Source organism: Oncorhynchus mykiss, chromosome 5 (assembly GCF_013265735.2).
Source record: "Oncorhynchus mykiss isolate Arlee chromosome 5, USDA_OmykA_1.1, whole genome shotgun sequence".
Lineage (NCBI taxonomy): Eukaryota > Metazoa > Chordata > Actinopteri > Salmoniformes > Salmonidae > Oncorhynchus > Oncorhynchus mykiss.
Genome location: NC_048569.1, coordinates 85033491 through 85060523, shown reverse-complemented (window position 1 = coordinate 85060523; position 27033 = coordinate 85033491). Strand labels below are relative to the sequence as shown.

General features: G+C 44.8%; 1 protein-coding gene across 1 annotated transcript in view; it reads left to right on the top strand.

The window, feature by feature from the left end:
* LOC110524715 (collagen alpha-1(XXIV) chain) overlaps window positions 1–27033 on the top strand; it is a 241432-nt gene that overhangs the window by 114914 nt on the left and 99485 nt on the right. Inside the window, exons 25-28 of the mRNA XM_036978599.1 lie at window positions 6219–6272; window positions 8800–8853; window positions 10793–10846; window positions 14305–14358. Of these exons, the coding sequence (XP_036834494.1) occupies window positions 6219–6272; window positions 8800–8853; window positions 10793–10846; window positions 14305–14358 (216 nt within the window). The remainder of the gene's footprint in view (window positions 1–6218; window positions 6273–8799; window positions 8854–10792; window positions 10847–14304; window positions 14359–27033) is intronic.

Genomic DNA, 27033 nt, shown 5'->3' with positions numbered 1-27033 from the left:
GAAAGCAGATCGCTGCAGACACACACACACACCTGAGAAAGCAGATCACTGCAGACACACACACACACACGCGCACCTGAGAAAGCAGATCACTGCAGACATACACACACACACCTGAGAAAGCAGATCGCTGCAGACACACACACCTGAGAAAGCAGATCACTGCAGACACACACACACACACACACACACACACCTGAGAAAGCAGATCGCTGCAGACACACACACACACACCTGAGAAAGCAGATCACTGCAGACACACACACACCTGAGAAAGCAGATTGCTACACACACACACACACACACACCTGAGAAAGCAGAACGCTGCACACACACACACACACACACACACACACACACACACACACACACACACACACACACACACACCTGAGAAAGCAGATTGCTGCAGACACACACACACCTGAGAAAGCAGATTGTGCAGACACACACAAATCTGAGAAAGCAGATCGCTGCAGACACACACACACCTGAGAAAGCAGATCACTGCACACACACACACCTGAGAAAGCAGATCGCTGCAGACACACACACACACACCTGAGAAAGCAGATCGCTGCAGACACACACACACACACCTGTGAAAGCAGATCGCTGCAGACACACACACACACCTGAGAAAGCAGATCGCTGCAGACACACACACACACACCTGAGAAAGCAGATCACTGCAGACACACATACACACACCTGAGAAAGCAGATCACTGCAGACACACACACACAAACCTGAGAAAGCAGATCACTGCAGACACACACACACACCTGAGAAAGCAGATCGCTTCAGACACACACACCTGAGAAATCAGATCGCTGCAGACACACACACACATGAGAAAGTATATCGCTGCAGACACACACACACCTGAGAAAGCAGATTGTTGCAGACACACACACACACCTGAGAAAGCAGATCACTGCAGACACACACACACACACCTGAAAAAGCAGATCACTGCAGACACACACACACACACCTGAGAAAGCAGATCACTGCAGACACACATGCCTGAGAAAGCAGATCGCTGCAGACACACACACAAACATCTGAGAAAGCAGATCACTGCAGACACACACACACACACCTGAGAAAGCAGATCGCTGCAGACACACACACACACCTGAGAAAGCAGATCGCTGCAGACACACACACACACACACGCCTGAGAAAGCAGATCGCTGCAGACACACACACACACACCTGAGAAAGCAGATCGCTGCAGACACACACACACACCTGAGAAAGCAGATCGCTGCAGACACACACACACACCTGAGAAAGCAGATCGCTGCAGATGGAGCTCTAAAACTCTCCAAAGCCTAGTTTCCTACTGTTAAATGATACAGGACACCACGTTGTCCCACTTCATGCCACATTTAAGGTGTTTTGTGTGCATCGGGAGTCACTAGTGTTCCCATGACTCTCAGCTACCTGCCTCTGTCTCGACTCACAGCCACTACAGTCCAACTGCAAATCTTAGCTGCCTGCATGCCTGGGGCTATGCTAAGGCTTATACCATCTTGTGGATATGCTTTTTGCGGTTGGCTACTGTGTTTTCATAAGCTGGCTTTATGTACTGTAGAACAGACAGGAATGTAGATGTTGTTTATTATATAGATTAGAACAGGCAGGAATGTAGATGTTGTTTATTATATAGATTAGAACAGACAGGAATGTAGATGTTGTTTATTATATAGATTAGAACAGACAGGAATGTAGATGTTGTTTATTATATAGATTAGAGCAGACAGGAATGTAGATGTTGTTTATTATATAGATTAGAACAGACAGGAATGTAGATGTTGTTTATTATATAGATTAGAACAGACAGGAATGTAGATGTTGTTTATTATATAGATTAGAACAGACAGGAATGTAGATGTTGTTTATTATATAGATTAGAACAGACAGGAATGTAGATGTTGTTTATTATATAGATTAGAACAGACAGGAATGTAGATGTTGTTTATTATATAGATTAGAACAGACAGGAATGTAGATGTTGTTTATTATATAGATTAGAGCAGACAGGAATGTAGATGTTGTTTATTATATAGATTAGAACAGACAGGAATGTAGATGTTGTTTATTATATAGATTAGAACAGACAGGAATGTAGATGTTGTTTATTATATAGATTAGAACAGACAGGAATGTAGATGTTGTTTATTATATAGATTAGAACAGACAGGAATGTAGATGTTGTTTATTATATAGATTAGAACAGACAGGAATGTAGATGTTGTTTATTATATAGATTAGAACAGACAGGAATGTAGATGTTGTTTATTATATAGATTAGAACAGACAGGAATGTAGATGTTGTTTATTATATAGATTAGAACAGACAGGAATGTAGATGTTGTTTATACTCTATACAGCCCTCCTCTCTGTCTGTCCCCATTCCCACTCTATACAGCCTCCTCTCTGTCTGTCCCCATTCCCACTCTATACAGCCTCCTCTCTGTCTGTCCCCATCCCCACTCTATACAGCCTCCTCTCTGTCTGTCCCCATCCCCACTCTATACAGCCTCCTCTCTGTCTGTCCCCATTCCCATTCTATACAGCCTCCTCTCTGTCTGTCCCCATTCCCATTCTATACAGCCTCCTCTCTGTCTGTCCCCATTCCCACTCTATACAGCCTCCTCTCTGTCTGTCCCCATCCCCACTCTATACAGCCTCCTCTCTGTCTGTCCCCATCCCCACTCTATACAGCCTCCTCTCTGTCTGTCCCCATTCCCACTCTATACAGCCTCCTCTCTGTCTGTCCCCATCCCCACTCTATACAGCCTCCTCTCTGTCTGTCCCCATCCCCACTCTATACAGCCTCCTCTCTGTCTGTCCCCATCCCCATTCTATACAACCCTCCTCTCTGTCTGTCCCCATCCCCGCTCTATACAGCCTCCTCTCTGTCTGTCCCCATTTCAACTCTATACAGCCTCCTCTCTGTCTGTCCCCATTCCCATTCTATACAGCCTCCTCTCTGTCTGTCCCCATCCCCACTCTATACAGCCTCCTCTCTGTCTGTCCCCATCCCCACTCTATACAGCCTCCTCTCTGTCTGTCCCCATTCCCACTCTATACAGCCTCCTCTCTGTCTGTCCCCATTCCCACTCTATACAACCCTCCTCTCTGTCTGTCCCCATTCCCACTCTATGCAGCCCTCCTCTCTGTCTGTCCCCATTCCCAGTCTACACAGCCCTCCTCTCTGTCTGTCCCCATCCCCAGTCTATACAGCCCTCCTGTCTGTCTGTCCCCATTCCCACTCTATACAGCCTCCTCTCTGTCTGTCCCCATTCCCACTCTATACAGCCTCCTCTCTGTCTGTCCCCATTCCCACTCTATACAGCCATCCTCTCTGTCTGTCCCCGTCTCCACTCTATACAGCTCTCCTCTCTGTCTGTCCCCATTCCCACTCTATACAGCCTCCTCTCTGTCTGTCCCCATTCCCACTCTATACAGCCTCCTCTCTGTCTGTCCCCATCCCCACTCTATACAGCCATCCTCTCGGTCTGTCCCCATCCCCACTCTATACAGCCCTCCTCTCTGTCTGTCCCCATTCCCACTCTATACAGCCATCCTCTCTGTCTGACCCTATTCCCACTCTATACAACTATCCTCTCTGTCTGACCCCATTCCCACTCTATACAGCCCTCCTCTCTGTCTGACCCCATTCCCACTCTATACAGCCATCCTCTCTGTCTGACCCCATTCCCACTCTATACAGCCTCCTCTCTGTCTGACCCCATTCCCATTCTATACAGCCATCCTCTCTGTCTGTCCCCATCCCCACTCTATACAGCCTCCTCTCTATCTGTCCCCATCCCCACTCTATACAACCCTCCTCTCTGTCTGTCCCCATTCCCACTCTATACAACCCTCCTCTCTGTCTGTCCCCATTCCCATTCTATACAGCCATCCTCTCTGTCTGTCCCCATTCCCACTCTATACAGCCTCCTCTCTATCTGTCCCCATCCCCACTCTATACAACCCTCCTCTCTGTCTGTCCCCATTCCCACTCTATACAACCCTCCTCTCTGTCTGTCCCCATTCCCATTCTATACAGCCATCCTCTCTGTCTGTCCCCATTCCCACTCTATACAGCCTCCTCTCTATCTGTCCCCATCCCCACTCTATACAACCCTCCTCTCTGTCTGACCCCATTCCCACTCTATACAGCCCTCCTCTCAGACTTGAGTTCTTCAGTCTACCGCTAATATGCTCCAGATGTGGCCTGTGTCTGTCAAACACACCCCTTGTTGAGTAACTAAGCCATGATGGGGAAAGATAGAAAATAGACTGTGAAGAAAGAGACAAGAAATGTAGCCACCAAAACACATAACACATCTAAGTACAGTACATCTCTTGTACAATGGTTAAATACATATTTTTATAAGACTGAAATACATACACTGGGTTTAGCAAACTAGGGACATGTTTTCACCAGCCTCTAACTACCCTTTTCAGGATGCACTGGGGTCAAGAGACGCTGCTCCTCTCCTCGCCATAGACTCTGGCACTGGGCCAAACCTCAGCCCTTTATCCAGATGACTGATCTGGAAGGGATTTTTCTCCATGATTTTTATGATATTTACATTAGCCAGTGTTCTCTTCGTTAGCAAGAGGTCCACAAGTGTCTGGCGAAGGTCAGTGGGATGTTAGATCGCTCATCCAGCTGGACTAGAACTCTGCTGCCGCAGGCCTGCTACACAGAGCTGGGTGGCAGAACACTGTGTACAATTACATTGTTTGCTAAGAGTCCCGAAAAATAGAACCGAGCATGAAAAAATGACCTTTCATTACTCAGCCCCCTGGTCTTGGAATTCCCTCCAAGCCAATTTACATATAGATAAACAGGTTGTTGAGATATGTAGTTGTTTCTAGTTGTCATCTGATGTCTCTAGTTTGTGTTGTGTTTTGTAAGGAAGCAGGTTGTTTTACTTCACACACATCCACTGTTGTATTTGTGCTGTTGCCAGTGTCTTCTGTCTGTTTTGTCTGAAATGTTTCTTGTATTTTTTATCCCAGCCCGTCCCCACAGGAGGCCTTTTGCCTCTTGCCAAGCAGTCAATGTAAATAGTACTATTTTCTTCATTGATAGCCTGTTTAAATAAAGGTTCAATAAAAACATGTACAAAATAGAATCAGCCCAGGATAAATGGATGGATTCATCAGTATCCTGTATTTACACAGGATTGGTTGGGATAACACACAACAGTAAGGTAAATACTGTACATGGATACTAGAGTGTACTGTATAGGAAGCAAACAAAGGTCCCGTACTGCTGCTGGACAAAACATATACTATAGTTAATGAAATGAGAGACACACACGCTGAATATGGCCCCCAAATACTATACCATGTGTGACCTCATTTCGTTACCTACAGCAGTAAATAGCCCAGGACTAAGGCTTGTGAATAAGGGGGAAAGGAATGTATGTTTTCATTGCCTTGTTCATACAACACGAAATTAGCATTTTGACATACATTTCATTGCCTCATTACTTTTTTAGTAACATGAAACATTGCATGTAATAATTACATTGTTCAGTTTAAGGTGCTCAACTTTCATTGAGGGAATTTCCCCTTGGTTCCTTCATGGTTCCTTCATGGTTCCTTCATGTAATTTCCTTTATAAAGCATGTGATGCCACTACTTACCCCATCCTTACATCACCAATGCACAGTCTTCTATGACCCCCTGCATTCCTGCTGTCAAAACAGGTTGAAAAGAACCATCTGATGGGTGGGGATCATGTCTCCCCTCATAGACGTACTTTACCCTGACGTGTGTATGCTCTTTCTCTCACTCTCTCGCTCTCACTCACTCTTTCTCTCACTCTCTCTCCTCTCCCCTTTCTCCCTCTCTCTCTTCTCTTTCTCTCTCTCTCTCTCTCTCTCTCTCTCTCTCTCTCTCTCTTTCTCTCACTCTTTCTCTCTCTCTTTCTCTCACTCTCACCCTCTCTCCTCTCCCCTTTCTCCCACCCCCTCGCTCTCTTCTCTTTCTATCTCTCCTCTCTCCCATCTCTCTCATCTCTTTCTCTTGCTCTCTCTCTCGCTCTCACTCTCTCTCGCTCTCTCTCTCCTCTCCCCCTTTCTCCCTCTCTCTCTCTCTTCTCTTTCTATATCTGTCCTCTCTCCCATCTCTCATCTCTTTCTATCGCATCTCTTTCCATTTCATCTCTCTCCCATCTGCAGGGTCCAGCAGGCCTGATCGGTACGTCAGGGGGAGCTGGAGATCCTGGTGAAAAGGTAGAGGGGTGTTTATTCTGCCATTAGGCTTTGAGTGGATTAGCCAGACGCTGAGGGCCAGGCAGACAGGCAGACAGGCAGAAAGACAGACAGACTTAGACTAAGACAAACACTGACCACCCTCACATCCATATCATAAACATCACCCTGTAATTACTGTGTTCCCACTGTCTCCTTAGACTTCACTCAACCAACCCTGCATCTCAGTCTCACACATTGAAATGTAACTTGAAATGTAAAATTATCTTTTCAACTTTGTGGCAAAGAAAGCAAATACACACACACCACACACACTCATCTGGGTCATGCTCCTTAAATATGAAAGTCATTTTAAGTCTCCATGCTGTATGAGGATAGAGAGACCCCTCTGAGATGTTTCCCAACTAGTTCCTGTGCTTATGACAACACGAAACCCCAATCATCACTCTTCATCCCTCAACTGTCAGAATTCAGCTTCCCCTGCTGCTCCCTGACTGTTGACTTAAATTACTTTACTGAGGTCCAGACTGCTGATTATTGACAGGCGCTCAGCTGGATGCCCCGGTCCAGCTCCCTAGCCTACCCAGAAACACCTTCTCTCTGTCAGAACATTGCTCTAAAATGCTTGCCCTCTCAGACAGACCTACAACTCTCTCTTTCCCTTTATCTCTCTCTCTCTCTCTCTCGCTCTCTCTCTCTCTCACACACACACACTCTCTCTCTCTCTCTCTCTCTCTCTCTCTCTCTCTCTCTCAGACAGACCTACACCGTCGTTGCCCCTCCTTATGACTTATATTGTATCTGTCAGCACCAGAACCAGCCGTACCCTGTCAGCCAGTGAATTCCTTTCAGATTAAATACATTTCATCCAATTATGCACTTTGATTTAGACAGATTTTTCAAATCCATTCTTTGTTTTTAAGTACTGTAGGCTGCTTACAGTGAGGGAATAGTGTATCAGTGCTTACAGTCAAGACAGGAGAACTGTGGATTCAAATATAAATGATACAGACTGTTAGAGACTAGAGGAGAGACCCAGTCAGACTGTTAGATACTAGAGGAGAGACCCAGTCAGACTGTTAGAGACTAGAGGAGAGACCCAGTCAGACTGTTAGAGACTAGAGGAGAGACCCAGTCAGACTGTTAGATACTAGAGGAGAGACCCAGTCATACTGTTAGAGACTAGAGGAGAGACCCAGTCAGGCAGGCTGTTAGATACTAGAGGAGAGATCCAGTCAGGCTGTTAGATACTAGAGGAGAGACCCAGTCAGACTGTTAGAGACTAGAGGAGAGACCCAGTCAGACTGTTAGAGACTAGAGGAGAGACCCAGTCAGACTGTTAGATACTAGAGGAGAGACCTAGTCAGACTGTTAGATACTAGAGGAGAGACCCAGTCAGACTGTTAGAGACTAGAGGAGAGACCCAGTCAGACTGTTAGATACTAGAGGAGAGACCTAGTCAGACTGTTAGATACTAGAGGAGAGACCCAGTCAGGCAGGCTGTTAGATACTAGAGGAGAGATCCAGTCAGGCTGTTAGATACTAGAGGAGAGATCCAGTCAGGCTGTTAGATACTAGAGGAGAGACCCAGTCAGACTGTTAGAGACTAGAGGAGAGACCCAGTCAGACTGTTAGATACTAGAGGAGAGACCCAGTCATACTGTTAGAGACTAGAGGAGAGACCCAGTCAGGCAGGCTGTTAGATACTAGAGGAGAGATCCAGTCAGGCTGTTAGATACTAGAGGAGAGACCCAGTCAGACTGTTAGAGACTAGAGGAGAGACCCAGTCAGACTGTTAGAGACTAGAGGAGAGACCCAGTCAGACTGTTAGATACTAGAGGAGAGACCTAGTCAGACTGTTAGATACTAGAGGAGAGACCCAGTCAGACTGTTAGAGACTAGAGGAGAGACCCAGTCAGACTGTTAGATACTAGAGGAGAGACCTAGTCAGACTGTTAGATACTAGAGGAGAGACCCAGTCAGACTGTTAGAGACTAGAGGAGAGACCCAGTCAGGCTGTTAGATACTAGAGGAGAGACCCAGTCAGACTGTTAGAGACTAGAGGAGAGACCCAGTCAGACTGTTAGATACCAGAGCAGAGACCCAGTCAGACTGTTAGATATTAGAGGAGAGACCTAGTCAGACTGTTAGATACTAGAGAGACCCAGTCAGGCTGTTAGATACTAGAGGAGAGACCCAGTCAGGCTGTTAGAGACTAGAGGAGAGACCCAGTCAGGCTGTTAGATACTAGAGGAGAGACCCAGTCAGGCTCATCCATCCACAACTTTCAGTTTTACTGTAACAAGCTGGCCAGTCCTGTTACATAGTGTGAGTGGGGGGATTTTACTATAGACATACATTAGTATCCACTTTAAATGCCCACTCTGTGATATTTACAGCTCTCACTCTAGCCTGTACTGTGTTCTGGAGGCTCTCATATTACCTGATGTCCTGTGGAGCCGATAGGTTTGATGTTTGGATGTATGGAGGTGCAGGTCGGTGGTGGTACAGCGGTTAACGATCCTTCTCCTGTGCTTGTGTTTCCCAGGGTGACCGTGGTCCTGCAGGTCCGTTGGGTCCTCCTGGGGAGATGGGGTCCAGGGTAAGTACAGAACTAAGTACACAATGTCTATATGCACCACTTAGAGAGAGTGTCTGGAAGCATTACACTGGTGGCATGTTGGCAGCTCAGTCCCTGCCTCCCAGGGGTTTGGAGGCATATCAACAGCACTTTTTGTTATCTTGGTTTCTGTATTTTCTGTGTTTGATCAACTGTAACTCTGAACCTCAAGGCAGTATCTAAAAATGATGTAACTACTGTATGGCTCTGTCCCATATCTTAATATAAATGCTATTTCCTCTTTAGCGTTTGGGATACCTATCTTAGAGTTCTGTACACTATCCTCCTATGTTCTCTTCCCCTGTCTGTCTGTGAATGTTCTTCTGTAGTCTTGACCTGTGTCCCTCTCTCTCTGTGTCTGTCTGTGGATGTTCTTCTGTAGTCTTGACCTGTGTCCCTCTCTCTGTGTCTGTCTGTGAATGTTCTTCTGTAGTCTTGGCCTGTGTCCCTCTCTCTCTGTGTCTGTCTGTGAATGTTCTTCTGTAGTCTTGACCTGTGTCCCTCTCTCTCTGTGTCTGTCTGTGAATGTTCTTCTGTAATCTTGGCCTGTGTCCCTCTCTCTCTGTGTCTGTCTGTGAATGTTCTTCTGTAGTCTTGACCTGTGTCCCTCTCTCTGTGTCTGTCTGTGAATGTTCTTCTGTAGTCTTGGCCTGTGTCCCTCTCTCTCTGTGTCTGTCTGTGAATGTTCTTCTGTAGTCTTGGCCTGTGTCCCTCTCTCTCTGTGTCTGTCTGTGAATGTTCTTCTGTAGTCTTGACCTGTGTCCCTATCTCTCTGTGTCTGTCTGTGAATGTTCTTCTGTAGTCTTGGCCTGTGTCCCTCTCTCTCTGTGTCTGTCTGTGAATGTTATTCTGTAGTCTTGACCTGTGTCCCTCTCTCTCTGTGTCTGTCTGTGAATGTTCTTCTGTAGCCTTGACCTGTGTACCTCTCTCTCTCTGTCTGTGAATGCTCTTTTATAGCCTTGACCTGTGTCTCTCCCCCTCGCTCTCTCTCCCTGTGGTTAAGCCCTGCCTGTGTCTGTGAGCATTCTAGTGTAGCAGAGCTTTGTGAGCACTGCAGTGTTCTGTGGAGTGTCTGGAGACAGAGAGAGACTGGTTGATGTTCCTTGCTGGCTTAGGGCCTGTGGACAGACAGCTCCAGGTTTGTGTCTTTGGTCACCAGCCCTGAGCTTCTGGCTGGCTGGCTGGCTGGCTCCCTGGCTGATCGTCTGGCTGCTGACTGGCTGCTTGTCTCCTTGGCTGGCTGGCTGGCTGGCTGGCTGGCTGGCTGGATGGCTGGCTGGCTGGCTGCCTGTCTCCTTGGCTGCCTCGCTGGCTGGCTGTCTAACTGGTTGACTTGCTGGCTGTCTGGCTGACAGGTTGGCTGGCTGGCTGGCTGGTTGGCTGACTGGATGGTTGGCTGGCTGGCTGCAACCAGTCAGTGGGAGTCAGAGTGATGGTGGCCCTGGCCAAACCTTCCTGTCCTGTAACAGCCACACTGCAGACAAGCAAAACCACAAAGCCAAGGGCTTCAGGAATAATTCAGTGTTGATGTCAGGGTCCTTGTAAAATATAGTTTTATTTTGGAATGATTGCATAACATGGATGGAGTTTCAGTTGAATGATTTTATTTTAGTTAACCGTTAGCATAGATTGGCTGTACAGAGGGAGAGTTGCATACACACACTGCTCCCTGTACTAACCAGAAACCTTGGCTGTGTTCCTCTCTCTTGTTCTCTGGCATTAGTTCGAGCTCAGTACGCTGAAGGAGAGACTCTTCTCAATCAACCAATCAATCAATCAACAGTCACATTAATGGTTACATGCCCAGACAAGGAAATTGCCCAAGTCTCCTACAATTAACAGCTTACTTTACTTTGCAAAATGTACTTTACTTTCCTCACTAATTGTTTGTCCTTTCTTCTGGTTTCTGTTTTGGTCCAAGGGGTATCCAGGCTTACCAGGCGGACCCGGCGATGTAGGTCTGCAAGGCCCATTTGTAAGTCTTCAGCAATTAAACTTTGTTGTGAAATATGTCTGACGTTCTATCCCACTCATATGTTAGGATAGCATTTTCTCTCTACCTCCCTCTCTCTCTGTCCCTCTCTCTCTCTCTCTCTCTCTCTCTCTCTCGCGCTCTCAATTCGATTCAAAGGGCTTTAGTGGCATGGGAAGCATATCTTTACATTGCCAAAGCAAGTGAAATAGATCATAAACAAAAGTGAAATAAACAATAAAAAATTTAGAGTAAACATTTTCAAAGGAATACAGACATTAACAAATGTCATATTATGGCTATGTACAATGTTACAACGATGTGCAAATAAAAAAAGTACAAAAGGGAAAATAAATGAACATAAATATAGGTTGTATTTACAACGGTGTTTGTTCTTCACTGGTTGCCCTTTTCTTGTGGCAACAGGTCACAACTCTTGCTGCTGTGGTGGCACACTGTGGTATTTCACCCAATAGATAAGGGAGTTTATCAAAATTGGATTTGTTTTCGAAATCTTTGTGGGTCTGTGTAATCTGAGGGAAATATGTGTCTCTAATATGGTCATACATTGGGCAGGAGGTTAGGAAGTGCAGCTCAGTGTTCACCTCATTCTGTGGGCAGTGTGCACATAGCCTGTCTTCTCTTGAGAGCCAGGTCTGCCTACGGCAGCCTCTCTCAATGGCAAGGCTAAGCTCACTGAGTCTGTACATATTCTGTATGTCTGTATATATTTTTATTTGTTTAACAGTTTTTTGGTTACTACATGATTCCATATGTGTTATTTCATAGTTTTGATGTCTTCACTATTAATCTACAATGTAGAAAATAGTAAAAATAAAGAAAATCCCTTGAATGAGTAGGTGTCTCCAAACTTTTGACTGGTACTGTGTGTTGAAGAGGTTGGGGCTCAAGCTGCATCCGTCTCTCTCTCTCTCTCGCTCTCCCTCTCGCTCTCCCTCCCAGGGTGGGATAAAGGATACAATGACTCCTGGGGAGTGCAGCGTTTACCTGGAGGTTTATCACATAATCCCCCTATCGATGGGGTGGTAATTGGATCGCTTTCTTTTTACTGAAAGCGATAGCCAAATCGGCATACTCAGCGGGAATGCGCACGGTGGAAACCTGGTCTGGACTCTCCACCGTTGTCGCACCGATGGAAACTCCTACACACCTGCCTGAACATTCATCAGACCACCCCTGGAGAGTTCCCTGTTTCCACGAAATCGTCAGATTGTGAATAGCCAGCCAGGGAATCCCCAGCACCACCGGAAACGCAGGTGAATCGATAAGGAACAAACTAATCTGCTCCTTATGATTCCCCTGCGTAATCATCTCCAAAGGAATTGTGGCCTCCCTGACCAGCCCTGGCCCTAACGGTCGACTATCTAAAGAGTGCACGGGGAAAGGGGGTTCTGCCTTAACTAACGGAATCCTCAACCTCTGAGCGAGTCCGCGATCTATAAAGTTCCCAGCTGCGCCTGAATCGACTAGCGCCTTATGCTGGAGAGATGAACTCCTCCAGCACCGACCTGATGTGTGCCCTCTCCGGCCACAACTGGTACAGGAGGAGCCTCCTCCGCCGATGTCCCTAGACGCGGACCCTCCTAGCTCCATCGGGATAGGAGCGGGAGGGTCAGGAGGTGGAACTAACAGGACCCTTTCAGAACGTCCGCGAGCAGCTAGCAGATGGTCTAACCGGATCGTCAAGTCTATCAGTTCATCCAGGCTGAGCGTAGTGTCCCGACAAGCCAGCTCCCTGCGGACGACCTCTCTCTCAGGCTACACCTGTAATGGTCTATCAGGGCCCTGTCGTTCCACCCTGCACCAGCGGCCAAGGTCCGGAAATCCAGCGCGAAGTCCTGCGCGCTCCTCGTCCCCTGCCGGAGATGGAACAACCTCTCACCCGCCGCTCGGCCCTCCGGGGGTTGATCGAACACGGCCTGGAAACGGCGGGTGAACTCCTGGTAGTCGCCCCTCGCTGAGTCGGGCCCGTTCCAGACAGCCTTGGCCCACTCCAGGGCTCTTCCCGTCAGGCAAGAGACGAGAACACTCACGCTCTTCTCGTCCGAGGGAGCCGGCCGAACGGTGGCCAGGTAGAGATCTAGTTGTAGCAGAAATCCCTGGCACCCCGCCGCCGCTCCATCGTACTCCCTCGGAGGCGTGATGCGCAGAGTGCAGGCACCAGATCCCGCTGGAGGAGATGGTAGAGTTGCTGGTGGGAGGGTAGGTGGGGTAGTAGGGAGACCACTCCTCTCCCAACGGTCCATCCTCTCCATCATTTGATCCATCGCTGATCCGATGCGATGGAGGATGGACGTGTGATGAAGGACTCTCTCCTCCATCGTGGGGAGAGGGGTGGTCGCTGCTCCTGCTGATTCCATAAGGTTGGTGCGGGCTTCTGTAACGCTCAATGAGTGAATGGGTGTGGAGTCAGGCGCAGAGAGCAAAGGATGCGGGAAAAAACACGCTTTAATGTCCAAAATCAAAAACAACAAAATAGTATTTACCCAACACAGGCGTAACTATTAAAACAAAAAGTACCCTTAGGTAAAATACCAGGACAGCGAGAAAACCCAACAAAACACTAACACCTCTCACAAATACAGAAGAACAAGCCCGCACAAACAGAAGCGGGCTAAACGAACTTAAATAACCCCACCCTAACAACCAAACAATGAACAGGTGAAACCAATTAGACAAAACCAAACGAACACGGAACAAAGGATCGGTGGCACCTAGTAGACCGGTGACGACGACCGCCATGCGCCACTTGAACAAGAAGGGGAGCCACCTTCGGTAATATTCGTGACAGAGTCTGAAGATTTGTTGTAAATGATCTTGTACTATTATAAATACTCACCATTTAACTGGGAAACTTGATATAATTTTGCCTGTTTCTCACATTAAAGTCTGGCCTTCCATAAGCACAGTACTTCAATAGACTGACTGATTATTATGCAATACTGTATAACAGCTTCTTTACTCTGACTCATTTTGACTGTCTGTAGGTGACCGGATAGGGTTGAGACATTTTATATACAGTAGATAGACAATGCTCATTTAGCCTCATTTAGTCAGTGTAAACGCTCTCACTTAATAGCATCCATTGTAGCTTCTACTGTACATCTACACTACAGCTGGGTGATCATATCAGAAAACATCTGATCAACAGGTGGAATGTAGATGATTGTCTGCTCTATTTCAAACAGAAACAGTGTGACTTACTGTGTAATTGATTGGGTTGCATCTCTCCTGTTCCACATCTAGCATTTGTGAACTGTGACACTGCAACTGAATTGAACGGTCATGAACTCTCTCGAACACATCAATAACAATCCCCCCTCCCTCTGTCTCTCTCTCTCCCTCCCTCCCTTCCCTCTCTCTCTCTCTCTCTCCCTCTCTCTCTCTCCCTCCCTCCCTCCCTCCCTCTCTCTCGCTCTCCCTCTCGCTCTCCCTCCCAGGGTCCTCAGGGGCAGAGGGGTATACCAGGGGTCCCGGGGCCAAAGGGCAGAAGGGTAAGATAACTATTTTTACCTCCCTCCTCCACTCTCTTTCCCTCCTCTGTTCTGTTCTACATGTCTCATCAGTAACAATGTGAACTATAATGGACAACAGGAACCTTGATTTAATCATGCAAACCTAACCCTGTTTTCATCATGTAACCTAACCCTGATTTAATCATGTAACCTAACCCTGTTTTCATCATGTAACCTAACCCTGATTTAATCATGTAACCTAACCCTGATTTAATCATGTAACCTAACCCTGATTTAATCATGTAACCTAACCCTGATTTAATCATGTAACCTAACCCTGTTTTCATCATGTAACCTAACCCTGTTTTCATCATGTAACCTAACCCTGATTTAATCATGTAACCTAACCCTGATTTAATCATGCACCTAACCCTGATTTAATCATGCACCTAACCCTGGTTTAATCATGCACCTAACCCTGATTTAATAATGCAAACCTAACCCTGTTTTCATCATGTAACCTAACCCTGATTTAATCATGCACCTAACCCTGATTTAATCATGCACCTAACCCTGGTTTAATCATGCATCTAACCCTGATTTAATCATGCACCTAACCCTGATTTAATCATGCACCTAATCCTGATTTAATCATGCACCTAATCCTGGTTTAATCATGCAACCTAACCCTGATGTAATCATGCACTCTGATTTAATCATGCACCTAACCCTGGTTTAATCATGCAACCTAACCCTGATTTAATCATGCACCTAACCCTGGTTTAATCATGCAACCTAACCCTGATGTAATCATGCACCTAACCCTGATTTAATCATGCACCTAATCCTGATTTAATTATGCAACCTAATCCTGATTTAATCATGTAACCTAACCCTGATTTAATCATGCAGCTAACCCTGATTTAATCATGTAACCTAACCCTGATTTAATCATGCACCTAATCCTGATTTAATCATGCACCTAATCCTGATTTAATCATGCAACCTAACCCTGATTTTCCTTCCTCAAACACCAGTCTAACATTTCATATGTATTCATCCTTGCACATGTAATCTCCAGGTTAGTGTGATTAACAGAGTGTGTTGCATTATTAGATGCTGCTGATTGTTTTACGAGCACCACAAAGAAGTGAATCAGAGATTATCGAGCTCAAGCCTAATGTTGAGCTCATGAGACACCTGGTGGCCGAGAGGAGTACGACACTGACACAATCATAAACCATTTTGACTATGCTTTTCTTTATGGGTAGTCCCGGGAATTTAATCCACTATTTTAGCGTTGCAAACGCCATGCTCTAGCAAATGAGCTACAGAGGACTACAGTACACTGATACAGTACCTTACATAGCAACCATGGGCTTAGAGAAGTAATGTATTTAACATGATCTAAGCTTTAAACACTATTGGAATCTTATAGTCTGTTGTGTGAGACTGCATGAGAGACCCAGTCTATCAGCAGTAGTATCCACAAGAGAGCTGTGTGGTGACTGCATGAGAGATCCCATCTATCAGCAGTAGTATCCACAAGAGAGCTGTGTGGTGACTGCATGAGATATCCCTCGATCAGCAGTAGTGTGCACCAGAGAGCTGTGTGGTGACTGCATGAGAGATCCCATCTATCAACAGTAGTATCCACCAGAGAGCTGTGTGGTGACTGGGCACTCTGCGTCTCTCCTTAGCATTTCTCCTTTACTTTTCTCTGTCCGTTGACAAAGACACACATCTGGGTGGAACTCTGCAACTGACTGGCCATGGCACCGACTGGACTGGCTCCTGGCACCACCCACCTGGCTGGCACTGGTGTGCCAACCCACATTGGCACCACAGACGGGCAGAGGTGCTTACTCTACCACCTAGTCACCGACGCAGAGTGCCCACCCACATCATCCTCTGCACAGTACTCTGAACCACTTTGTGAAAGGATTCACAGTAAATGTAGGAATCCACAATGGAGACAAATAAATCCCTACCCACAGAGTAGTACAGACCACAGGAGGTGGAATGGTATCAAATACATCAAACACGTGGTTTCCAGGTGTTTGATGCCATTGCATTTGCTCTGTTCTGGCCATTATTATGAATTCCGGAACTTCAAGTCACTGCCCACGTAACGGTTACATTATATGATTGATGTTGTTTATTTAAGTGTCATACACCTAACGGTGTCCAGCCCACATGGGCTTACAAGACACTTCTAGCCACACTACACAAACAGTATAGCTACAATCTAGCCACACTAAACAAACAGTACAGCTACCATCTAGCCACACTACACAAACAGTACAGCTACCATCTAGCCACACTACACAAACAGTATAGCTACAATCTAGCCACACTAAACAAACAGTACAGTTACCATCTAGCCACACTACACAAACAGTACAGCTACCATCTAGCCACACTACACAAACAGTACATTACACAAACAGTACAGCTACCATCTAGCCACACTACACAAACAGTACATTACACAAACAGTACAGCTACCATCTAGCCACACTACACAAACAGTACAGTACACAAACAGTACAGCTACCATCTAGCCACACTACACAAACAGTACAGCTACCATCTAGCCACACTACACAAACAGTACAGTACACAAACAGTACAGCTACCATCTAGCCACACTACACAAACAGTACACTACACAAACAGTACAGCTACCATCTAGCCACACTACACAAACAGTACAGCTACCATCTAGCCACACTACACAAACAGTACAGCTACCATCTAGCCACACTAAACAAACAGTACAGCTACCATCTAGCCACACTACACAAACAGTACACTACACAAACAGTACAGCTACCATCTAGCCACACTACACAAACAGTACAGCTACCATCTAGCCACACTACACAAACAGTACACTACACAAACAGTACAGCTACCATCTAGCCACACTACACAAACAGTACAGCTACCATCTAGCCACACTACACAAACAGTACAGCTATCATCTAGCCACACTAAACAAACAGTACATTACACAAACAGTATAGCTACAATCTAGCCACACTAAACAAACAGTACAGCTACCATCTAGCCACACTACACAAACAGTACAGCTACCATCTAGCCACACTACACTAACAGTACATTACACAAACGGTACAGCTACCATCTAGCCACACTACACTAACAGTACATTACACAAACAGTACAGCTACCATCTAGCCATACTACACAAACAGTATAGCTACAATCTAGCCACACTAAACAAACAGTATAGCTACAATCTAGCCACACTAAACAAACAGTACAGCTACCATCTAGCCACACTAAACAAACAGTACAGCTACCATCTAGCCACACTACACAAACAGTACAGCTACCGTCTAGCCATACTACACAAACAGTACAGCTACCGTCTAGCCACATTACACAAACAGTACATTACACAAACAGTACAGCTACCATCTAGCCACACTACACAAACAGTACATTACACAAACAGTACAGCTACCATCTAGCCACACTACACAAACAGTACATTACACAAACAGTACAGCTACCATCTAGCCACACTACACAAACAGTACATTACACAAACAGTACAGCTACCATCTAGCCACACTACACAAACAGTACAGCTACCATCTAGCCACACTACACAAACAGTACATTACACAAACAGTACAGCTACCATCTAGCCACACTACACAAACAGTACAACTACCATCTAGCCACACTACACAAACAGTACAGCTACAATCTAGCCACACTAAACAAACAGTACAGCTACCATCTAGCCACACTACACAAACAGTACAGCTACAATCTAGCCACACTAAACAAACAGTACAGCTACCATCTAGCCACACTACACAAACAGTACAGCTACAATCTAGCCACACTAAACAAACAGTACAGCTACCATCTAGCCACACTACACAAACAGTACATTACACAAACAGTGCAGCTACCATCTAGCCACACTACACAAACAGTACATTACACAAACAGTACAGCTACCATCTAGCCACACTACACAAACAGTACAGCTACCATCTAGCCACACTACACAAACAGTACAGCTACCATCTAGCCACACTACACAAACAGTGCAGCTACCATCTAGCCACACTACACAAACAGTACATTACACAAACAGTACAGCTACCATCTAGCCACACTACACAAACAGTACAGCTACCATCTAGCCACACTACACAAACAGTACAGCTACCATCTAGCCACACTAAACAAACAGTACAGCTACCATCTAGCCACACTACACAAACAGTACAGCTACAATCTAGCCACACTAAACAAACAGTACAGCTACCATCTAGCCACACTACACAAACAGTACATTACACAAACAGTGCAGCTACCATCTAGCCACACTACACAAACAGTACATTACACAAACAGTACAGCTACCATCTAGCCACACTACACAAACAGTACATTACACAAACAGTACAGCTACCATCTAGCCACACTACACAAACAGTATAGCTACCATCTAGCCACACTACACTAACAGTACATTACACAAACAGTACAGCTACCATCTAGCCACACTAAACAAACAGTACATTACACAAACAGTACAGCTACCATCTAGCCACACTACACAAACAGTACATTACACAAACAGTACAGCTACCATCTAGCCACACTAAACAAACAGTACATTACACAAACAGTACAGCTACCATCTAGCCACACTACACAAACAGTACATTACACAAACAGTACAGCTTCCGTCTAGCCACACTAAACAAACAGTACAGCTACCATCTAGCCACACTAAACAAACAGTACAGCTACCATCTAGCCACACTAAACAAACAGTACAGCTACCATCTAGCCACACTACACAAACAGTACATTACACAAACAGTACAGCTACAATCTAGCCACACTAAACAAACAGTACAGCTACCATCTAGCCACACTAAACAAACAGTACAGCTACCATCTAGCCACACTAAACAAACAGTACAGCTACCATCTAGCCACACTACACAAACAGTACAGCTACCATCTAGCCACACTACACTAACAGTACATTACACAAACAGTACAGCTACCATCTAGCCACACTACACAAACAGTACAGCTACCATCTAGCCACACTACACTAACAGTACATTACACAAACAGTACAGCTACCATCTAGCCACACTACACAAACAGTAGATCACAAAACAGTACAGCTACCATCTAGCCACACTACACAAACAGTACAGCTACCATCTAGCCATACTACACAAACAGTACATTACACAAACAGTACAGCTACCATCTAGCCACACTAAACAAACAGTACATTACACAAACAGTACAGCTACCATCTAGCCACACTACACAAACAGTACATTACACAAACAGTACAGCTTCCGTCTAGCCACACTAAACAAACAGTACAGCTACCATCTAGCCACACTAAACAAACAGTACAGCTACCATCTAGCCACACTAAACAAACAGTACAGCTACCATCTAGCCACACTACACAAACAGTACATTACACAAACAGTACAGCTACAATCTAGCCACACTAAACAAACAGTACAGCTACCATCTAGCCACACTACACAAACAGTACAGCTATCATCTAGCCACACTAAACAAACAGTACAGCTACCATCTAGCCACACTACACAAACAGTACAGCTACCATCTAGCCACACTACACTAACAGTACATTACACAAACAGTACAGCTACCATCTAGCCACACTACACAAACAGTACAGCTACCATCTAGCCACACTACACTAACAGTACATTACACAAACAGTACAGCTACCATCTAGCCACACTACACAAACAGTAGATCACAAAACAGTACAGCTACCATCTAGCCACACTACACAAACAGTACAGCTACCATCTAGCCATACTACACAAACAGTACATTACACAAACAGTACAGCTACCATCTAGCCATACTACACAAACAGTACATTACACAAACAGTACAGCTACCATCTAGCCACACTAAACAAACAGTACAGCTACCATCTAGCCACACTACACAAACAGTACAGCTACCATCTAGCCACACTACACTAACAGTACATTACACAAACAGTACAGCTACCATCTAGCCACACTACACAAACAGTACATTACACAAACAGTACAGCTACCATCTAGCCACACTACACAAACAGTACAGCTACCATCTAGCCACACTACACTAACAGTACATTACACAAACAGTACAGCTACCATCTAGCCACACTACACAAACAGTACAGCTACAATCTAGCCACACTAAACAAACAGTACAGCTACCATCTAGCCACACTACACAAACAGTACAGCTACAATCTAGCCACACTAAACAAACAGTACAGCTACCATCTAGCCACACTACACAAACAGTACAGCTACCATCTAGCCACACTACACTACCAGTACATTACACAAACAGTACAGCTACCATCTAGCCACACTACACAAACAGTACAGCTACCATCTAGCCACACTACGCTAACAGTACATTACACAAACAGTACAGCTACCATCTAGCCACACTACACAAACAGTATAGCTACCATCTAGCCACACTACACTAACAGTACATTACACAAACAGTACAGCTACCATCTAGCCACACTAAACAAACAGTACATTACACAAACAGTACAGCTACCATCTAGCCACACTACACAAACAGTACATTACACAAACAGTACAGCTACCATCTAGCCACACTAAACAAACAGTACATTACACAAACAGTACAGCTACCATCTAGCCACACTACACAAACAGTACATTACACAAACAGTACAGCTTCCGTCTAGCCACACTAAACAAACAGTACAGCTACCATCTAGCCACACTAAACAAACAGTACAGCTACCATCTAGCCACACTAAACAAACAGTACAGCTACCATCTAGCCACACTACACAAACAGTACATTACACAAACAGTACAGCTACAATCTAGCCACACTAAACAAACAGTACAGCTACCATCTAGCCACACTACACAAACAGTACAGCTATCATCTAGCCACACTAAACAAACAGTACAGCTACCATCTAGCCACACTACACAAACAGTACAGCTACCATCTAGCCACACTACACTAACAGTACATTACACAAACAGTACAGCTACCATCTAGCCACACTACACAAACAGTACAGCTACCATCTAGCCACACTACACTAACAGTACATTACACAAACAGTACAGCTACCATCTAGCCACACTACACAAACAGTAGATCACAAAACAGTACAGCTACCATCTAGCCACACTACACAAACAGTACAGCTACCATCTAGCCATACTACACAAACAGTACATTACACAAACAGTACAGCTACCATCTAGCCATACTACACAAACAGTACATTACACAAACAGTACAGCTACCATCTAGCCACACTAAACAAACAGTACAGCTACCATCTAGCCACACTACACAAACAGTACAGCTACCATCTAGCCACACTACACTAACAGTACATTACACAAACAGTACAGCTACCATCTAGCCACACTACACAAACAGTACATTACACAAACAGTACAGCTACCATCTAGCCACACTACACAAACAGTACAGCTACCATCTAGCCACACTACACTAACAGTACATTACACAAACAGTACAGCTACCATCTAGCCACACTACACAAACAGTACAGCTACAATCTAGCCACACTAAACAAACAGTACAGCTACCATCTAGCCACACTACACAAACAGTACAGCTACAATCTAGCCACACTAAACAAACAGTACAGCTACCATCTAGCCACACTACACAAACAGTACAGCTACCATCTAGCCACACTACACTACCAGTACATTACACAAACAGTACAGCTACCATCTAGCCACACTACACAAACAGTACAGCTACCATCTAGCCACACTACGCTAACAGTACATTACACAAACAGTACAGCTACCATCTAGCCACACTACACAAACAGTAGATCACAAAACAGTACAGCTACCATCTAGCCACACTACACAAACAGTACAGCTACCATCAAGCCACACTACACAAACAGTATAGCTACAATCTAGCCACACTAAACAAACAGTACAGCTACCATCTAGCCACACTAAACAAACAGTACAGCTACCATCTAGCCACACTAAACAAACAGTACAGCTACCATCTAGCCACACTAAACAAACAGTACAGCTACCATCTAGCCATGCTACACAAACAGTACATTAAACAAACAGTACAGCTACCATCTAGCCACACTAAACAAACAGTACAGCTACCATCTAGCCACACTAAACAAACAGTACAGCTACCATCTAGCCATACTACACAAACAGTACATTACACAAACAGTACAGCTACCATCTAGCCACACTACACAAACAGTACAGCTACCATCTAGCCATACTAAACAAACAGTACAGCTACCATCTAGCCACACTAAACAAACAGTACAGCTACCATCTAGCCACACTACACAAACAGTACAGTACACAAACAGTACAGCTACCATCTAGCCACACTACACAAACAGTACAGCTACCATCTAGCCACACTACACTAACAGTACATTACACAAACAGTACAGCTACCATCTAGCCACACTACACAAACAGTACAGCTACCATCTAGCCACACTAAACAAACAGTACAGCTACCATCTAGCCACACTACACAAACAGTACATTACACAAACAGTACAGCTACCGTCTAGCCACACTACACAAACAGTACATTACACAAACAGTACAGCTACCATCTAGCCACACTACACAAACAGTACAGTACACAAACAGTACATTACACAAACAGTACAGCTACCATCTAGCAACACTTCGCAAACAGTACAGCTACCATCTAGCCACACTACACAAACAGTACATTACACAAACAGTACAGCTACCATCTAGCCACACTACACAAACAGTACACTACACAAACAGCTACCATCTAGCCACACTTCGCAAACAGTACAGCTACCATCTAGCCATACTACACAAACAGTACATTACGCAAACAGTACAGCTACCATCTAGCCACACTACACAAACAGTACATTACAAACAGTACAGCTACCATCTAGCCATACTACACAAACAGTACATTACGCAAACAGTACAGCTACCGTCTAGCCACACTACACAAACAGTACATTACAAACAGTACAGCTACCATCTAGCCATACTACACAAACAGTACATTACACAAACAGTACAGCTACCATCTAGCCACACTACACAAACAGTACATTACACAAACAGTACAGCTACCATCTAGCCACACTACACAAACAGTACAGCTATCATCTAGCCACACTACACAAACAGTACATTACACAAACAGTACATTACACAAACAGTACAGCTACCATCTAGCCACACTACACAAACAGTACATTACACAAACAGTACAGCTACCATCTAGCCACACTACACAAACAGTACAGCTATCATCTAGCCACACTACACAAACAGTGCATTACACAAACAGTACAGCTACCATCTAGCCACACTACACAAACAGTACATTACACAAACAGTACAGCTACCATCTAGCCACACTACACAAACAGTACAGCTACCATCTAGCCACACTACACAAACAGTACAGCTACCATCTAGCCACACTACACAAACAGTACATTACACAAACAGTACAGCTACCATCTAGCCACACTACACAAACAGTACATTACACAAACAGTACAGCTACCATCTAGCCACACTACACAAACAGTACAGCTACCATCTAGCCACACTACACAAACAGTACAGCTACCATCTAGCCATACTACACAAACAGTACATTACACAAACAGTACAGCTACCATCTAGCCACACTACACAAACAGTACATTACACAAACAGTACAGCTACCATCTAGCCACACTACACAAACAGTACAGCTACCATCTTGCCATACTACACAAACAGTACAGCTACCATCTAGCCACACTACACAAACAGTACAGCTACCATCTAGCCACACTACACAAACAGTACACTACACAAACAGTACAGCTACCATCTAGCCACACTACACAAACAGTACATTACACAAACAGTACAGCTACCATATAGCCACACTACACAAACAGTAGATCACAAAACAGTACAGCTACCATCTAGCCACACTACACAAACAGTACAGCTACCATCTAGCCACACTACACAAACAGTACACTACACAAACATTACAGCTACCATCAAGCCACACTACACAAACAGTACATTACACAAACAGTACATTACACAAACAGTACAGCTACCATCTAGCCACACTATACAAACAGTACATTACACAAACAGTACAGCTACCATCTAGCCACACTACACAAACAGTACAGCTACCATCTAGCCACACTACACAAACAGTACAGCTACCATCTAGCCACACTACACAAACAGTATAGCTACCATCTAGCCACACTAAACAAACAGTACATTACACAAACAGTACAGCTACCATCTAGCCACACTACACAAACAGTACATTACACAAACAGTACAGCTACCATCTAGCCACACTACACAAACAGTACAGCTACCATCTAGCCACACTACACAAACAGTACATTACACAAACAGTACAGCTACCATCTAGCCACACTACACAAACAGTACAGCTACCATCTAGCCACACTACACAAACAGTACAGCTACCATCTAGCCACACTACACAAACAGTACAGCTACCATCTAGCCACACTACACAAACAGTACATTACACAAACAGTACAGCTACCATCTAGCCACACTACACAAACAGTACAGCTACCATCTAGCCACACTACACAAACAGTACAGCTACCATCTAGCCACACTACACAAACAGTACATTACACAAACCGTACAGCTACCATCTAGCCACACTACACAAACAGTACATTACACAAACAGTACAGCTACCATATAGCCACACTACACAAACAGTAGATCACAAAACAGTACAGCTACCATCTAGCCACACTACACAAACATTACAGCTACCATCAAGCCACACTACACAAACAGTACATTACACAAACAGTACATTACACAAACAGTACAGCTACCATCTAGCCACACTATACAAACAGTACATTACACAAACAGTACAGCTACCATCTAGCCACACTACACAAACAGTACAGCTACCATCTAGCCACACTACACAAACAGTACAGCTACCATCTAGCCATACTACACAAACAGTACAGCTACCATCTAGCCACACTACACAAACAGTACAGCTACCATCTAGCCACACTACACAAACATTACAGCTACCATCTAGCCACACTACACAAACAGTATAGCTACCATCTAGCCACACTAAACAAACAGTACATTACACAAACAGTACAGCTACCATCTAGCCACACTACACAAACAGTACAGCTGCCATCTAGCCACACTAAACAAACAGTACAGCTACCATCTAGCCACACTACACAAACAGTACATTACACAAACAGTACAGCTACCATCTAGCCACACTACACAAAAAGTACATTACACAAACAGTACAGCTATCATCTAGCCACACTACACAAACAGTACAGCTGCCATCTAGCCACACTACACAAACAGTACAGCTACCATCTAGCCACACTACACAAACAGTACAGCTGCCATCTAGCCACACTAAACAAACAGTACAGCTACCATCTAGCCACACTACACAAACAGTACATTACACAAACAGTACAGCTACCATCTAGCCACACTACACAAACAGTACATTACACAAACAGTACAGCTACCGTCTAGCCACACTACACAAACAGTACAGCTACCATCTAGCCACACTACACAAACAGTACATTACACAAACAGTACAGCTACCATCTAGCCACACTATACAAACAGTACATTACACAAACAGTACAGCTACCATCTAGCCACACTACACAAACAGTACAGCTACCATCTAGCCACACTACACAAACAGTATAGCTACCATCTAGCCACACTAAACAAACACTACATTACACAAACAGTACAGCTACCATCTAGCCACACTACACAAACAGTACATTACACAAACAGTACAGCTACCATCTAGCCACACTACACAAACAGTACAGCTACCATCTAGTCACACTACACAAACAGTACATTACACAAACAGTACAGCTACCATCTAGCCACACTACACAAACAGTACAGCTACCATCCAACCACACTACACAAACAGTACAGCTACCATCTAGCCACACTACACAAACAGTACACTGCACAAACAGTACAGCTACCATCTAGCCACACTACACAAACAGTACAGCTACCATCTAGCCACACTACACAAACAGTACATTACACAAACCGTACAGCTACCATCTAGCCACACTACACAAACAGTACATTACACAAACAGTACAGCTACCATATAGCCACACTACACAAACAGTAGATCACAAAACAGTACAGCTACCATCTAGCCACACTACACAAACATTACAGCTACCATCAAGCCACACTACACAAACAGTACATTACACAAACAGTACATTACACAAACAGTACAGCTACCATCTAGCCACACTATACAAACAGTACATTACACAAACAGTACAGCTACCATCTAGCCACACTACACAAACAGTACAGCTACCATCTAGCCACACTACACAAACAGTACAGCTACCATCTAGCCATACTACACAAACAGTACAGCTACCATCTAGCCACACTACACAAACAGTACAGCTACCATCTAGCCACACTACACAAACATTACAGCTACCATCTAGCCACACTACAC